Source organism: Bombus vancouverensis, chromosome 2, assembly GCF_051014615.1.
Source record: "Bombus vancouverensis nearcticus chromosome 2, iyBomVanc1_principal, whole genome shotgun sequence".
Taxonomy (NCBI): domain Eukaryota; kingdom Metazoa; phylum Arthropoda; class Insecta; order Hymenoptera; family Apidae; genus Bombus; species Bombus vancouverensis.
Window position 1 is genome coordinate 21,655,001 of NC_134912.1, and position 16,995 is coordinate 21,671,995.

The 16,995-nt window shown below is 39.1% G+C and overlaps 1 protein-coding gene and 2 long non-coding RNA genes across 9 annotated transcripts in view; 1 reads left to right on the forward strand and 2 right to left on the reverse strand.

The window, feature by feature from the left end:
* Positions 1-16,995, reverse strand: part of Bap170 (Brahma associated protein 170kD) — a 58,250-nt gene that overhangs the window by 39,322 nt on the left and 1,933 nt on the right. For all 6 annotated transcript variants that reach the window (XR_013061859.1, XM_076627842.1, XM_076627839.1 and 3 more), the window contains exon 2: positions 16,018-16,111. Coding sequence is in view for 5 of the 6 variants with exons in the window: in XM_076627842.1 (XP_076483957.1) it covers positions 16,018-16,111 (94 nt within the window). In the remaining variant the exon portion in view is untranslated. The remainder of the gene's footprint in view (positions 1-16,017; positions 16,112-16,995) is intronic.
* On the reverse strand, positions 600-4,099 carry LOC143305149 (uncharacterized). Its single transcript, XR_013061866.1, has 2 exons — positions 1,744-4,099; positions 600-1,661 (listed from the first exon to the last, which is right to left on the reverse strand). It is a non-coding gene; the product is annotated as an uncharacterized LOC143305149 (long non-coding RNA).
* LOC143305147 (uncharacterized) lies at positions 4,172-6,140 on the forward strand. Of its 2 annotated transcripts, XR_013061861.1 has the most exons (3): positions 4,172-4,383; positions 5,534-5,760; positions 6,004-6,140. It is a non-coding gene; the product is annotated as an uncharacterized LOC143305147 (long non-coding RNA). The 2 variants fall into 2 exon arrangements; XR_013061860.1 differs by lacking the exon at positions 6,004-6,140 and having other exon boundaries at positions 5,534-5,820.

A 16,995-nucleotide genomic window follows, 5' to 3' on the forward strand; every position in this document is an offset into this window, starting at 1 on the left:
TCGACGGTCGACGGTCGAGGCACATCTGCGAACTCATGCGGCTGCCACGTTGTGCGCACACAGTTGTCGCAAACCAAACAATGGCCATACTCTTTCTCTGTTTCCATGCTAACTCGTTACATAAGATAAACTAATCTACCAGAGTCACAGTGCGACGAGTGTGTTCCAATGAGATACCGTGTCCGCCAGACTCGACTTATTACGATGGCCGCCCACGTTGCAGTATCTATCAAAAATTCCTTCCTATCGTACTTTTTCAGGTACAATTTTATTTTCCTTTGTACCATATTCCTTGCAAACAGGTATAGCGGCTGCTACTACTACGATTCCCATCGATTGAAAATTTGCAGGAAATTGAAAACTGAAAATAAAATTTAACAACGTCGAATCTTTCATTTTTTTACGATTCTATGCCTGGCAATACGCTTGGTAAATACGTAAATTTGCGTGCAAATAATATTTCCCTTAAACGCAAAAACAATCCACTTTTACCGTGTAACCCAAAGTTTTTCTTCAAATATTAACGATCGCTGCATAACGTTAGAAATCATCAATAATAATCATAATCAAACGCCAGAAATGAATGAAATACCGTACAATTGAATTTCACAAGTTTTATTCAGGATTTAGTTTGTACAGACTCGCTCGTTTTCATCGATACATCACCTCATTTGAACAGCTAACCCTCTTGATGGCATCTAAAAATCATACAAATTTCAATTCTCAATCCATTACAGATAACGTAAATGCGATAATGGAAATTATTGTTACGCGTTACTTCTCCAACCACGAGAGTATTAATAACGCGAGGATTAGACCGCCACGGCACGATTTATCTTAAACCGAACGCCACGCTCGTTTCAGATAACTACCGCCACTTTTACGATCATTCTTTAATGGCGCGTGTGCCAACGGGTTATCCAGCTACCCGTCTGCCGCCACAGATAATACAGATTAGGAAACACGCGCTCAGCTTTTCCATCATTTTCAATGTCAAAAATTAAATAATATTTCGAATCTTCACGTTCACGAACAAGTTACGTATGGTTCTTTTACGAGCAGATCCACACAAAAGTATTACGAAAATGCACTAACGTATTTGCATATTGCAAGATTCACCAATTTCTCTACAGTCAGGTACAAATCGACGTTCTACCGACTCCAATTGATACAAATATCTTTACTCGACCCTATATAGATGATCGCAAATTGTTTCCTCGAATACCGAAAATAATCGACGGAAAGTACGACGGAAAGTACACAACCAGCATCGAGTCAGTAAGAAAACACCAGCTGCGGAGAAACATTCGTTTTCAACTTGGTGAGCAAAAGGTGTTTTTCGTTAAAAAGAGAACCACGGTTGCAGACGTTCCAGCTGACAAGTTGGCGAGAAAGCTTCGCCAACGGGCCAACACGAGACAAAGTAGAAAGACACGGAAAGCGCGCGAACATGCGTACGCCGCAAATGGGTCGAAGCCGGTGTGACAAAGGAACGGAGCGAACAAGAGGAAAGAGAAAAGGTAAGTACAGTGACCTCTGGCGATGGCTCGTGTTCGAACGATGGCTTACCAACTGCTCGGCCAAGGCCATTAATACCGATGTATCTCGTGCACGGCGCAGAAATGGAAACGACGAAAAAGCTTTATTTACCGTAGATCCTCCTATATAATATACAAATACAATATATATAATCGGTAGAAGAAATACGACAAAGTCGTAAATTAACGCAAGCCTCGGTCGTACCAATGAATTGCTGATACTCGGAATCGCATATGAGTCACTCGAGAACCAAACGAATCGGCTACATTTTCTCGTAATTTCTTCGTCTTGGTGTAAGAGCAAGCACGAAGAGCAAGGGCAATTTTCTAATTAATCTGAAAATCCGTTTAATTTAGTTTAATTGACGATCGTTCCGAACAAGCATACTTCGGTGCCTAACTGATTTTACACGACTTTCCTGCTAGTTCTGCTTGCCGGCCGCGATCGCAAATACGATTTCGTACGATATGACAAAACATTGCTACTAGCCCTTCGTAATACAAAATGAAAAAGTACCATAACCTCCGTATAGAGATAGATGCGATAGGTCAATTCTGGAAGGAAATAATAGATTTTTAAGGTTAAACGTATCTTCTAACACGTCCGTGTTAAATATTTATGTACGCGAAAAGATTTATTCTATATTTCTGGCAATTTTTCCACCTCTATAGAGTTCTATGCGCGAGAGAGATACTTTCCAAGCATGGGGGAGGGGGCTACTGTATTTATCTCACCCACCCCACCCACGAACGCGATCGCTCGACGAGGCAAGCATTCGCGAAAGATTTCCAACGAGTTCTGTTCGCAGACAAAAGCAACACGACGCCAACAACTTTCTATATATCGACGTGTCTAAATGGAAAGTTTCGAGCTTCGTTAAAAACGAATTAGAAGACTCTGAATTAGTAGAATTTTGAAACGTAACTAGGAACGTTGGATGATTTTAAACATGCCACCCTAGTGTTTCATATGCAACATATTTTTTTAATTGTACAGGCAAGTTATTTATATTTTGTATTTCGTTTGAAAAGCAAATTTCACTTGGTGTCAAGATGACGCAGTACCAGAAATTCTATAACGCGTCAACTTGAACCAACTTGCTTCGGGAGTCGCGACAATGGCAAGTCGAACACACTTTTATCCGTACACGATAGATACAGAATTGTCCCCCTTCGTTCGCAATTATAAACTGTATACAATGAAAGTTGATCGATTCAAACGTGGATATGCAATTTATGTTTGTAATTTAGTTCTCAAATGGTTTATTTTCAACTTGCTAACAATATCGTCCAATACCCAAACACATTTTAAAACGTTTAGAACATTTCGACGATACGTCGTACGATTTATTAGTTGCGTTACTCGGCTGCTTCCAATCTCACGACAATAACGTTTATTCCGCTAATCCAAACGTTTCAGTATAGACACGATATGCATCCTAAATACACTTTTAATTTTCATAAAAGGAAGAAACTAAAGGAAAAATCGTAGAAACGAAAAGGAAATATCAACAACGACTGCGACGCGTTTAAAAAGTTACGCGTTGGACGTTTTCGCGTTGGTAAGAGAACGATCGACGAGTTCGAATTGAAGCGATATGCTTCCCTTTAGCTGTCCTTTATCCGTCTCACTTCTTCCTCGACTAACGGTGAGCCCATCTTACGACGGCGGAGCGTATACCTCAGGCTATCTCTATTTAATCTTGTCGAAGCAACGTTGCCGCACTATAGCCGCCACGAGGCGTACTCTCGGAAGTGGTCTGCCCTCGGATGACAGAATGGCAACGCCGCGGCATGCCACCATCTCCCTTCCACTCGAGCGATTCTCGCTTTCCAATTCTTTCCATCTCTTTCTCTCCGCGTTACTTGCTACTCCGATCGTACGGCAACACCACACGCGACATTCGCCAAGGAGGTAGTAGGTGTCGTTACCTACGATCGAGGGACGAGCAAAAAGAGGAATGCCTCCACTGTAGCGAATCGTGCGACCATCGAAGTAATACCGTTCGCGAGCCAGCGATCCGATCTTACCAGCTCGATCCTTCGAAACGAGGTTATATAGGCTCTTACGATAAACTTGACGTTTCTTTAGCCTTTTGGGTATAAGTTCAATGTTGGTATTATAAACGATGCCATGCACGTTTGAAACCAGTCCAATGTAATACTTTAATGCGCTATAAGAGAAGCATATGTACGTAATTCGACGTCGAACCATTCAATTGGTCGATTTAACGGTATCGTGTATGTACGTTCACGTATCCGTGAAAGGTATACTTGTCAAAGCACTTGGTACGCGAAATAGCCTCGTTTCGTATAAAGAATATATCGTTTTTCATCAATTTTATTTTCAAAAACAGGAATCTAACGGCGGAAAAGTAAACGCTTCCCGCGCACTGCGTTTCAAACAGTCAAACAATTCATATTTCAATGAAAACGATATTAACGATTTAACGAACATTTTCCTTCGTTCGAGAATTCTGATTATGGATTTTTTCCAAAAGAACATAGAACAAGCTAAATAATTTGAAGAGACAGGAGAGAGAGAGAGAGAGAGAGCAGATACCTATTTTTTCCGTAGCAGAAAAAAAAACGAATCTCCAAGTGAAAAGTACTTGGCCAATTTGGATACAAAGATGCACGTCAGTGAAGCGCGTGCGTGGGACAGTCGCGCAGGCAAGAAAACAAGCGAAACAGCAGCAGCAGCAGCAGCAACAGCAGCAGCAGCAGCAGCAGCAGCAGCAATAAGCAAGCAAGCAAGCAACCAAGCAAGCAACCAACCGACCAGCCAGCCAGGCATCTCAGTTCTCTTCGGTGTCCCCGGCTGCACATGTGTGCAGGGCATGAGGTCGGTCTCCTCGTCATTCGATGTGTGAGAGCTTGACTGCCCCCTCCCCCGCGTACTGCCAGAGCGACGTTGCCGACTGTTCGATGGTTGGGCGGGCAGTGATGCCGGTATGCGTGTACCAGGGCGCGGCGTTGCCATATCGACCGTACCTCATCACCGGGGAGCGAACCAGCGAACGCCCCGCTCCCTCTCCTTCCCAACAATAGCGCCTCGTCTCTTTCTCTTTCCATTTCATTCCCCCTTTATATCTTGCCTTTCTCTTTTCTCTATTACCTCCTTCTTTTCCCTTTGTTCCCTTTCTTTTTACGGTCAATCGTAATACTTTTCTCTTTAATCCTGATCTTTTAACATACTTTAGGTTCCATATCTTATTCCTTTCGTCTCTCTCACTCTTTCTCTCTGTTACGTGCGCACCTACCATTTCCAAGTACAAGCGATGTAAGAGGCGCCGCGGCACCTGACTGACTCAGCATTACCGACTTGGTCGTGGATTCCTCGCACGCTACACGCACTGCGTATAGCGAGCAGACCAATGCCAGACTACGCTGCGTGCCCATTTGACGGCCATCCGAAGACTCTCCCGTATACCAGTCGCGCCCTTGAACAAGCCGGACACTTGCGAACGTATAACGCTTTCCCTCTGTCTCTTTCTGCATAAGTACATAGCGTATCCTTCTGACTCTACGCTGCTCTCGCAATCGTGCTCTTTCTCCCGGGGCTCCTCTCGTTTGCAAAGGGGTCTCTCCTTTCTTTTTCTTCTTTCCTCCTCCTCCTCCTCCTCCTCCTCCTCCCCCTCGTCCTCCTCTTGTCCCCGCCCCGCGCTTTTTCTTGCCGGAACCGGTAGGAGCGTGATGTTCCGCCACTGGGTTCTTTGACAACACACGTTACCCCGATAAAACGCAAAGGCTTTACAATTTATTTTACGCGTGGTTTACGCCTATGTTTTTATCTGGTTTGTCGCTCGATCGCGACGCGTTTCGGTGATTTTACACGTGTGTTTCTACTTGCTCGTGCAGCGGATAAACTCCAGGAGAAGCTCGCTTCGAACTGTACTTCATCTTCGATTTAACATCGATTCGTCAAATAAAAAATGTTCTGCAAATCTCATAAACATTTTAGAATATAATAAGTCTTTGCTTGCTTGTTTCAGAGAATTCTTCATTTGACGTTTCAAAGATTCCAACGAAATATTGAATTCAGCAAAATTGGAATTATCCATTCGTGTGACCGAAAATAGCTAAAAATAACGAAGCACGTTCATTTTCTAGCTGGTCTATGATTTCGAAATTGGAACCTCAGATAAAATATTTAGATTAGCAGCAAACTGTGCGAGACTGACGAACCCAGCACGCTTGGTATGCAACAGCGAACCGACATGTGAGGAGGCGAAACGTATTACCTCGAATATTTCTGTACCCTTATAACTCCGTAGTACATGACATTGTGGATTTGCATCGTATTTTATTTTTTCATTAAAAATTAACACCATTACTCGTGGCTACAAAAATTTCTCTGCACCCTCTTTCAATGCTACATTTTAACAAAATTATATGTAATCTTGCATAAATAAAAATAGAAGCAATTCACAAAACATATTAAGCTTCGATTATTATTTTCCAGGAACCATATATCGAGTTCACACAGGACTTTGATCGACATTTAACGTTTCCATCTGGTCACCGGGTATAAATAGCATTATACGTTTCAATGTGGCTGAAATATTTTTGTAACTGAAATAATAACGGAGCACTCGTCAAAAAAGCCGAACGATTTTACAATTTATATTCCTTGGATCGGAATTTATTAACAACAAAGTATCTCATAAAATTTCACTTATTATTTCATAAATTTCACAAGAAAAAGGAATGGTTCTTCCCCTCGCTTTATTTTTTTTTTCTACGTTGCTATATTTCGATTAACAGAAAGAAGATTAATGATCAACTGCGAGCATGCTGGTTCTTCTTGATCTCAATAATCGACGATTTCAATTTTAAAGTAGGCGCGGTCACATAATGCACTCGATAAGGCTATCACATTTTCCGCAATTTCATTACTGTCATTGGTTTCACGCTGCTGTTCTATTACACCGTTCTAGATACGACTAAAAACAATTACAATTAGAGAACGGAAATAAAGATAAGAACCTAAAGTTTTTTTATCGTAAGAATATATTTATCGAAGGCACGCAAACTCTGAATAACGTAGCTCTTCTACCCTTGTAAAAATTACATTTTAAAACAGCAGCTGCTCTCGTTACCACTTCATTCCTTTTCGTTGGTTACTGCTAAACGCATATTATTAATTATAATGTCGTGTTTGTGATATTTCAGTTAAATAAAGTATGTGAAATGAAGAGTAAAGAAAGAATCCTAGTGCGATAAACTTATATTCATACCGCATATTCAAAACTTGTATTCATAACTGTACCTGTACCCTGCGAACACTGTACCCATAAAATCGATAATAATTACTAAACATAAAACGTTACATTATCGGCAGTAATTTCACTTAATAGGATAAATCATTAAAGTTGTTGCAATCGTGCAAATATTTCGTAGCCAAAACAATCTATAGAATTTTCAGCAAGAAATAAATAATTTTCCAATTTTTACCCGTTTTCCAGATACCCGTTATAAAGATACTAATTATAATCAAATTCGTCTTCTTCGTTAACTTCGATAATAATAACAACAACGATTTACAAAGTCGATGATAATAAATGCGATATAAGAAGAAGAAGAAGAAGAAAAGTATTTAAAGCTTTCTGAATAAGACTCTTATTTACTTCGTTACACGTGTAACTGCGTGACTGTAGCAGTCAGTAGAGGCATTTCTTTAACCAAGCACGAACAAGTTTATGGATTAGAAAAGCGAGCGTAGAACGGACAGCCGGCTACACACGTCCAGCTCGAAGATCACTATAATTTATTTCGAATTTCTCGTAGCCGAACGCGCGCCCGCGCGCTCGTCCGCCCGCGCGCACTCGCGAAAAACTTCCAGATGTATTCCGACAGGAGAGCGCTCTGATGCGCGTGTGCGCGCACGAGTATGAGTTTCGAGTTATCCAATCGTTTTACTTCTGTAAGAATCCGCTCTACACACCAGCGACTCGCTAATAATTTCTACCTCTACACACTTTCACTTCACGCCGACTACTCCTTAACCAGAGTAGAGTGACTTAGCCTCGTAACGCGCTGATAAATTCAACCGGGCGAACATACGAGATATCTTTTTTTTTCCTTTTCTGTCTTTTTGCCGAAGCGACCGTCGCGCGGTAAAAACCAATCGATTTCGAGAAGTTGGTAGATCGTGAACCTCCCAAGAGCGAACAGCCTTTTAACGACCCTGTGAAGGCGGAGAATTTCTTAACAAAGACACTTGGAAGACTTTTTTTAATGGAGGAGGTAAGTAAAATGGAAGGAGATATAGCTTATAGCGGATGGTGACAGCAAAGAAGTATCGTCGTATCACAAGTGCATCGACGTATCACAAATGTAACGCAAAAAATGTCAAATAATTACTAACTTAGAAATTAGCAATATATGTTACAACTAAAGAAATAAACATTCGAGCAAATGTCGATTGCATACGTATTTTATTATCTATTAATAATAAGTAAGTTCAGTAATAAATTACTCGATCATCTTCGTGTCTAGTAATCACTATCATCGCAAAATTGTCAGCATACCGATAAAAGCAATCTTGCAATAATAAAATATGAGAAAAGAAAAGAAAAATTTTATCGATTTCATGACCTATAGCGATGTCATCGACGATATTAAGGTATTTGTAGCGCGACAATACACCTCAAAACTAACATACGCGGAGCCTCGAAAGTCATATTCTTCACGCATGTCCCAGATTCTCTCTCTAGGAAGAAATTTCTTGGCTGTCTGTACTTTCTACACGCACGCTAACAAACAATTCAGAAATGGCCAGAACGGCACTTTGCACGCCGAAATTACATATTTCGCGTTACTTTTATTGCAAAACGACGAGATCGGGGTTGAATTGTTTTTCTACAAAAAGATTCTTCTAGCCATTTCACGCAACATATTAACTTTCTAGCAACTTTGTAAGAACGGTTTTCCCGCAATTAATCAAAAAGTAATTTTTTCACCCACTTACTACAGGGATTACGCGATAAAACTTTCAACTTTGAAGGCGAATATCTCCATTTCGGTAAGACCAGGCTCTTTAAAAATTGAATCGTGAGTGTGTGTGTGCGCGCGCGATTTTTTTATATATAATATACTAAATAACGTATCGTCAAAATTTCAATGAAATTGTAAGAAAACTAATCCACGCTACAAATACCTTAAGCAAGAGATAACACGGATGTTCGCCCCGTGCTAACAATTCCGAGAAGTGGTAGGGATAACGCTGCGACAGTTAACCGAGCAAAGATACAGTAGCTAAGTGCATTACTGTAGATAATTGTAAATTATACAAAAGTTGGTATTCCATTTTAGTTCATTCATCTTTGTAATACTAATTCACGACTCGTGTTACGTTAGCATTTTTTCAAATTTCATGCGTGCCTAACACACACGTCATTAAATTCGAAATGGAAACGTTAACTCTTCCATTTGAATAAAAATAATTCTAAAAAATATTTCGTTAAAAATATTTTAATGATACTTTAAGTGGACATCTCGATATATATATATATCTTATACATATCTTCAAGACGTTAAATTAGAGCTCGAACGTTGCAAGAGCATAGATTTAGAATAAACACATAATATGCTAATAGATAAAGAACAATATGATTCAGAAGCACGCTGGGAAAACCGACTTGATTTCCATAATCGACTTCCGTAACGAGTCACTGCAGAAAAAATTTGCGTTCTTATAGGGTGCGTATTATACTTCGTAGAATCGATCAATCGGATTAGTTATTATCCGAATTTACTCGTCGCTGGAAATTTAAGAATTCGTCCAAGCTTTAAAAAATCTGATCTCAAATACTTGAATTACACCGAGTAATTTAAACTCAAGAGAAATGATCGCGGATACGTTATACGGAAGAGGGATGCATGATTTTGATACTTTAGTTTTGACGCGAGTTTTGTCAAATAGTAAATTAAACGACAATAATTATTTTTTAACCACCCAATCGATTAATTGTCGATGGATCACAAAATGGAAAAACACGTCAAAATATCTAAAGATATTTTTCCCGTAAAGAATACTCTCGGTATGTTCGTTGTAATAACCAAATTGATCGACTAGGTCTGCCGGTGGCACGCGACGAAGAACATGGCGTCAACCCGCTCGAATCACAGATCCGCACTCCACGATGCATTCTGAGTCTGAGCGTAGTCGCGACCCAGCCGCGGGTTATATAGTCTAGCGAGCTTCGATCACACTTGTTGAGGGGAAGCCCTCGTACGCCGCACCACCAACTCCTCCTCCTCATATAATATTCTCTCTCCCTCTTTCTTATTCCCTACTCGCACCATCTCATCCTCGCTCCCTTGCCCCCTCCACTCCCCCGCCCTTCTGCGCGCACCTTCTTCCCACTTTCGGTTCATGATCTATCTCCCACCCCGAATTATACCTCTCTGCAAGTGACCCTGACCTTGCATCAACTTCCGTATTGTCCGTACGTTTGGATTTCCGGAACAGTTGTCCAATTATCGAAAAAAATTCTAGGATAAATTATAGTATCCGAGTTACAAAATTTTTTGTTCGAATGTGTATTTTCGAGGATATTTTAAGTCGCTAAAGCCGAAAACGATCGTTTTCCACGGAACTGGACGATTTTGAAAACTTTCCCGACAAAGGTCTTAACACTCGTAACCGCAGAAATCCACGTAATGCCATGATCATACAGAGCGGTAAGCGGTAAGCGGCAAAACACGTGACGGCACAGTCAATGCCAATTTTATCGCTTACCGTTCTCTTTATGATAACAGCCTAACCGGCCGCCTCGTGCCACCGCGTGCGGTCGGAAAATAAAAAGTAACCGAAAGCCGAAAAGTAAGCCATTGCTCACGATTCAAAACCGTACAGAGTAAGCGGTACGTACAGTAGGTTAAGAGTACTAAATTTAAAGAGAGGCATTGTCAAAATCCACGAGGACATCGCGTATCAACAGGTTGGCCGAAATTTTGTACGCCTTATTTCCGCGAAGAACGACGCTTAATTTCGGCTTCAACGACCTCAACAACTCAACTCAACTTTTAAGGATCCAAGAGATGCCATTCTAGCCGAGTATTTTACAGTCGGGATTCTATGGTAGAATCAAATTCAATCTATCTCGTTCTTGTCTTTTTCGTTTTCTCTGATTCGTCGATTACGAACGATTTGACAAGTCGTTGCACAGTCGATGCACTGTGACTATCATGATTTGCGATACATCGAGCATGGAGAAACGATCGATCGAAAGTTGCTGAAATAGTGGCTTGGATTGAAATTTATAGCAGTATTCGACCGCTAACGCTTGATTCGTTGCCTCAAAATGGAAAAGGCGCCTTTGCAGCAACCTCCACAGTCCGAACAAACGAATTTCAGAGTTTTCCGCTTGGATGCATCACGCTTCCTTTTCGAGCGCGAAGCGTCGCGTCGTTGTGGTCGACGTTCGACCAACGTGAAGCGGCATCTCGAATCGCGTGAAAATCCGAGACGGAGATGGAGAAATTGTAAATTTCATAAATACATAAATACACAAGAAAAAAGAAATAAAAAAGCTTTTTAGAAATTGGACAAATAAGCGAAAAGACTTATAATTCCCATGGTTACCTCTTTACCTTTACCTCTTTTATCTGCATCAATAAGTTTAATTAGCGGAAAAAGAAAAGGAAAGATAAGAAGTTTAATGAAATTTTGTTTCGTATAAAAGTTCCGCTATTCGCTGCAGAATTCGCCATGATTCTTTCGTTGGAAATCGCTGTGGTATAGGTTATGTACGTTTTTCAGGGGGTTGACCCCTCGACGATAACTTCGATGACGAATAAGTCGTCCTCTCGACTCTATACGCGTTTGCACTTTTTCGCTAGTTGAAACAGGAGATTCGATGGGAGAAGGGAAGCGAGAAGAAGCCAGACGCGTCTTTTCATTGCGCGGAACGTGTTCCGTAGTACGACTTTCCCGGAAAGTGACGATTCGATGAAGTATCTCTAACAAAGGAACGAATATTAAAATTGTCGATTGCGGTGTCCGTAGACTTAATCCGTTATAGAAAAATCATAATTTTTCTAATTCTTCGAAACGCTTGATTCGAAATGTAAAATAAGTGTTATTCCTTTTCAAATGTAAAGTATACTTGAATAAACTATAATGCTAGAACTTATAAATAGTTATTTCAAATTTAGTTTACGTAGAGAGCGATATAAATTATATATTAACGTCTAACGAGGAATTTCAAATTCTAACAGAGAAACGAATTATAAAAAGTTGTACGCGTGAAAGTAATGGGTCATTGCATAGAAGGTACGAATGTATTTAAGAAAGGACGTGTACAGTGGTTATTTTGACGGATGGTATACGTTAAGATGCTACCAGATGCAACGAGAAGAAAGAGAGGTGAAAAGCTTCGCCATGTTATGCCACAGCGCTGCCACCGCACAAGTGCATACCTATGTACGTTTATGTGCATACATACGACTACACGCACACACACACACACACACATATATATCTATATGTACATGTAATATCGAATCGGTTCTTAAGAAAACATAGACCAACGGTTTTTACTCTAGAGAAGCAATCATCCAGAAACTTATGCGAATGAAATAGCTTACTTTATAACTATGTAACGTACATTCTATTTGAGAGAATCTTATAGCGATGCGTTATAAAGGGTGGCAATTTTTTGATCCGAAGCAGTATGTTTCTCTCGTAATTGCGTAAAGAAATATCCTTGGCTTATCTCGGTGGAGAACGCCGTCACGAGGATGCGGAAGCCTGTTCGAATACAAAAAGCGCATTACCAATAAATTATTTCGAACGAAAAAGTAGTTGGCAACACTTTGACTTTAACTGCAAAAATTGTTACACGGAGGTGTTTTAAGTATAACGAAAAAGCGACGAAACAACGACGCAGACATAAACAATCAGCAAAAATTCTATCTTTAACGGAACGCATGTTTCAACGTTCCAATATTGATTTGAAAAGTTATACAACAACGGCTACTACTTTTTCTTACAATTTATCCTTAAACGAAGAAATTATTTTGCGATCACCGAACGTAAAGATTGGTTCATTTTGAAAAAAATAGATACGCATTGTTCTTAAATAAACCGATCGAATTACGGCAGCAGCGGAGAGTAGCAGAGACAAGGATACCGCGTTCAAAAAATCATTTCGATCGCTTCGTTACTCGTCGTAGCGCAAAGAGATCTCGTTACGTTAGACGAATCGAAAGCTACTATGCGAATCAAACGGACGACCAATTATTTCATTGAAATGCCTGAATCACTGTTCAAACTTCACAGTTTGTTTTCCAATGTTAAATAAAATATTCAAAAAGAAATGAATTCAAATTTACATTAACAAGAAGTTGTATGGAAACGAATTCTATTCTATCGTTTTCCATATGCATAATACAAAGAAACCACATCGAGGCGAACGTTCGAACGAATACTAAATGTTCTGAGAATTTGAGTGTGCGAAAAGAAACGCGCGAGCGTACATATGTGTGATATCGATACACGACGTAAACATAACGTGTATACATCGTTGACAACTCGATATCGTCAATTTCACTCCGTAAACGCAGGTCTAACGACAAGTAAATCTTAAATTTATAAATATAAATCCTAAATTTTAACACCGAACCCCAGCAATTTTATATATATATAGATTTACTTTGTAAAATTGCTTTTACTTTCTAAAAAATCTGGAGAAGTATGGTCAGAAATTAGACGTGAGGTTGAATTCTGAATTGACTCGAGCGAATGCAGGATCTCAAAGGCCTCGGTGTTCCCCGAAAAGGCCTTTTCGCCGGAAAGAGAGATCTATTCGACGCGTTAAAGAAATTACATCCGAATTGATTCGGTTTATTAAAATGTGCGCCAAACCTACGTGTCGAAGATTAAAAGATAATAATGCTAATGAATTCTCTTGGACAAACAACGCGTGCCTACGGGCAATTGTGTGTCAGCGTGCACCTGGCTTTATGCGAACAGTACCGTATGTTTGTCAAAATGTAAGAAATGCCCGAACACGATTCATTCTTGTTTCTGTAAGATTCGTTAACCATAATGTTACGTGTACGTATCAATCCACGTGCATGAATGACAACACGCGCGCGTAAATTACTGTTTATAAACTTGACAAGCTCGGGCCGTACGCGTCGTGTAACGTTGGGCGGTGACCCTTTGGTTTTGGGTCTTCTCCCGATGAGAAAGACGCGATTATCGGAAATGGAGGTTAGGCGAGGTTAATCGCGAAAAACGTATACAGCGAGCTTCCTGTGTTAAAAAATTGCCAATATGCTCGACTCTAACTATCGCAAGTGTAAAAGTATAACAAAATAATCGTATTCCAGATCGCATCGAGTTTCACGTTTTACTTTACTGTACATAGATATGTACAATGTACACACGTATTTCCTGCTCATAAGTATATCTCGAGTAAATCGAAAAATTGTACACTCTTCGTGAAACATACGTATGTATGTATATTTATATGCACCACATGGTTTTGAAAATCGTGCTTGTATCAAACGTGTGGCTATACACGCATAGATGGTTGTAGTTAGTTAGTAGTTCAAAAGAGGTGAATATTACACTATTGCGTTGTTTACGTGAACCGCCATATCCCATAATATCTAATATATAACAATAGGTAGTAAAATCTTTTAATATAACAAATAATCCAACCATCCAATATGTCATGTAGAGTGAACTGTTTTTTTCTTTGAAAAATATCATTGGCAAAGATGTAAAATAGCGATTTAGTTACACTTTTATGCAATTATCATCGAGGTTATTTACTTTGATTTCACGTAATAAAGCAGCTATAGATTTTGTCATTGTTATAGTTTCATTTTCGAAGCACGTGATCGACGAACGAGTGTACCCGTTTCGCCAAACAATCGTTTTCCCGCGTTTCCGGGACGCATTGCTCGATTATTAATCGCGCGTGATGGATCGAAAACCATTTTTTTTGTTAACGATAGAACTTAAAACAAGAGAAAAAAAAGGGGGAGGGCAAAAGTACGTATTAGAAGAATAATCGAAGAAGAAATTTTGTCACAAATATGTTCCGACGTTTTACGAATTTGAGTCATATAACTAAAACAATGCATTTTTTATAAAATAAGTTGGGTTGATTTGTCGTTTTTAATTTCGTTTGGCACATTACAAATTAATTTGCAGATTATTAATTTTTTAATAATTCTACCTCAAGGAGGTTGCATATATACACACACACACACATATATATATATACATGTGTACATACTTAGTAGACCGGTAGTCTTGGATTTGGGAGGCTTCCGTAGCAAAGAGCACGCGACCACTCGTCCTTCCCGCGCCTAGGAGCGTGCGCGGACGCTCGAGGCATTCGCATACTCGAAATTCGAGCTGGGTAAACGAGCCAAAGCGATTTCGATGCGCAGAACCGAATCGAGTACCTGATCGGTAGGATGGACAGTCTGCCATGTAACTTGGAATGAAAACACGGAATGTGACAGAATGACCCGAACCGATCGTGGAACTGATTTGTGAATAAACGTTGCTCCACGTACCGTTGAATATATTCGAACTAGATTGGATATAACTGAGAAAGGCCAATTGTTCGACGACAAGGAAATTGGGTCGTTCGAAATGTATGAAACAGATCGTACCTCCTCCACCGCATAATAAAATTTTCGTAAAAATTCGCATTATCTTATAAAAGTTACACGTTTGCTAACTTATCCGAGTTAGCTTATCCGAGATTTGCTTCTTTATTTCTCAGTCCACATAAATATTTTGTGCGTGTTTCGAAGCTTTGTCACAGTATTGCGATACAACGCAATAAGTTTTTATTAGAATATAATAGACAAAATGTTAGACCTATACATTCGATGAACTTTGTGTTCGAGTATCACTTTCTTATTGCGCTTGAAATAAAATAAAAGATAAACGATTGATACACCTCGTTCAATGTGCCTAAAGTGTAGACAAGTATCGTAATAGTATGAACACGGGTGATCCGTACCCTAAGTATTAAATTATAAAATTATCCTTCTTTTTTATTATATAAAATCATATAAGAATAACGAGAAGCAAAAGAATATTCTCATTATAGTGTTTTATTTTTATTCAAAGCATCATCCTATGAACCTTGGTATATTGCACGTATTTGCAATGATAATAATCTAAAAGAGAAATGATCAAGAAATGTAAATTAGCGTGGAAACAATAATTCGAACGAAAGGATCACGAGTGTAAAAATGAGTGTAAAATGAGAGCATATACCGTATCCAAGTACGTGGTAAAACCCTATTCACACGTTTTGCTAATAGTACATAGAAACATAATATTTCTGACATTTTCGCTCATTGTGTTACGCGAGAATTACGTATGAAGTTATGGATATCAAATATTTTTGTACACGGGGCATGTTGGCGAAACTGAACTGTACTTGAAAAACTGAAGAGAAAAATGTATACATACATGACAGTATGGACTCACCTTTATCCATCCGCCATGAGCAGTAACGACGACGTACAACAAGTACAGATCTATATCTTTTCCATTGATTTTCGGATTTTTCTTGAACGGAGTCCTGAAACGTGTCAAATTTACGATATGTGTAAAAAAAACCAACGATATAATAGAAAAATGTGATATTTATAGAGTACAGAAATAATGCCATAAATTACTGTACTGTGAATTTTATTTTTTCAATCTTAGCATTCGCCGAAGTAAATGATAGATTACTTATTAACTTGTTATCTCCTTATTTTTTAAACGATAGGAACATTTGATTTTCTTCGGTATGCGTAATTGCACGTTTACGTATATGGTATAAGGAGGTGTCAATACGTATTAAATTGTACACGATATGTATAGTACTATTATACATAGATATAATTAGACATATAAAACATGTAAAAATATATAAAATCAATAAATTATTAAAAATATAAATTAGATGGAAACATGTCGATTCTTTGATTGTATTCAACGAATACACAGATTCAGTGACAAATAGACAAATTCCGACCGAGGTTAAAACCGTTTAGTATGACCATCGAAAATGCTTTGTATCCGTTTCCTAAACTAATAAAACATGAACAATGACGTAATAAAGGACAATGTTTACGCGTGAAATGATTCGCAGTTATTCGATTGTTCAAACGCTTGTACATTCGTGTTAATATCATTAAAATCCAGTTATCGAATGAAGAAAAAACCTTAGCGTTTACAAGAATCGCGATATCGAGCGACATAAATTCGAATGAAAGAAAGGAAAAAAAATCAACAAGTTGATCATAATATTGTTCATTTCGATCGAACGTAACCTCAATCGCAATAAGATAGGCGACCGATAATTGTCGATAAAGAAAACATGGAACACACGTAAACAAATGGCTTGCACAAAGGCGAGTTTCTCTGGGAAACTTTAAACTAATCGTACATAACCTCAACTTTGTCTACATTCTGGGT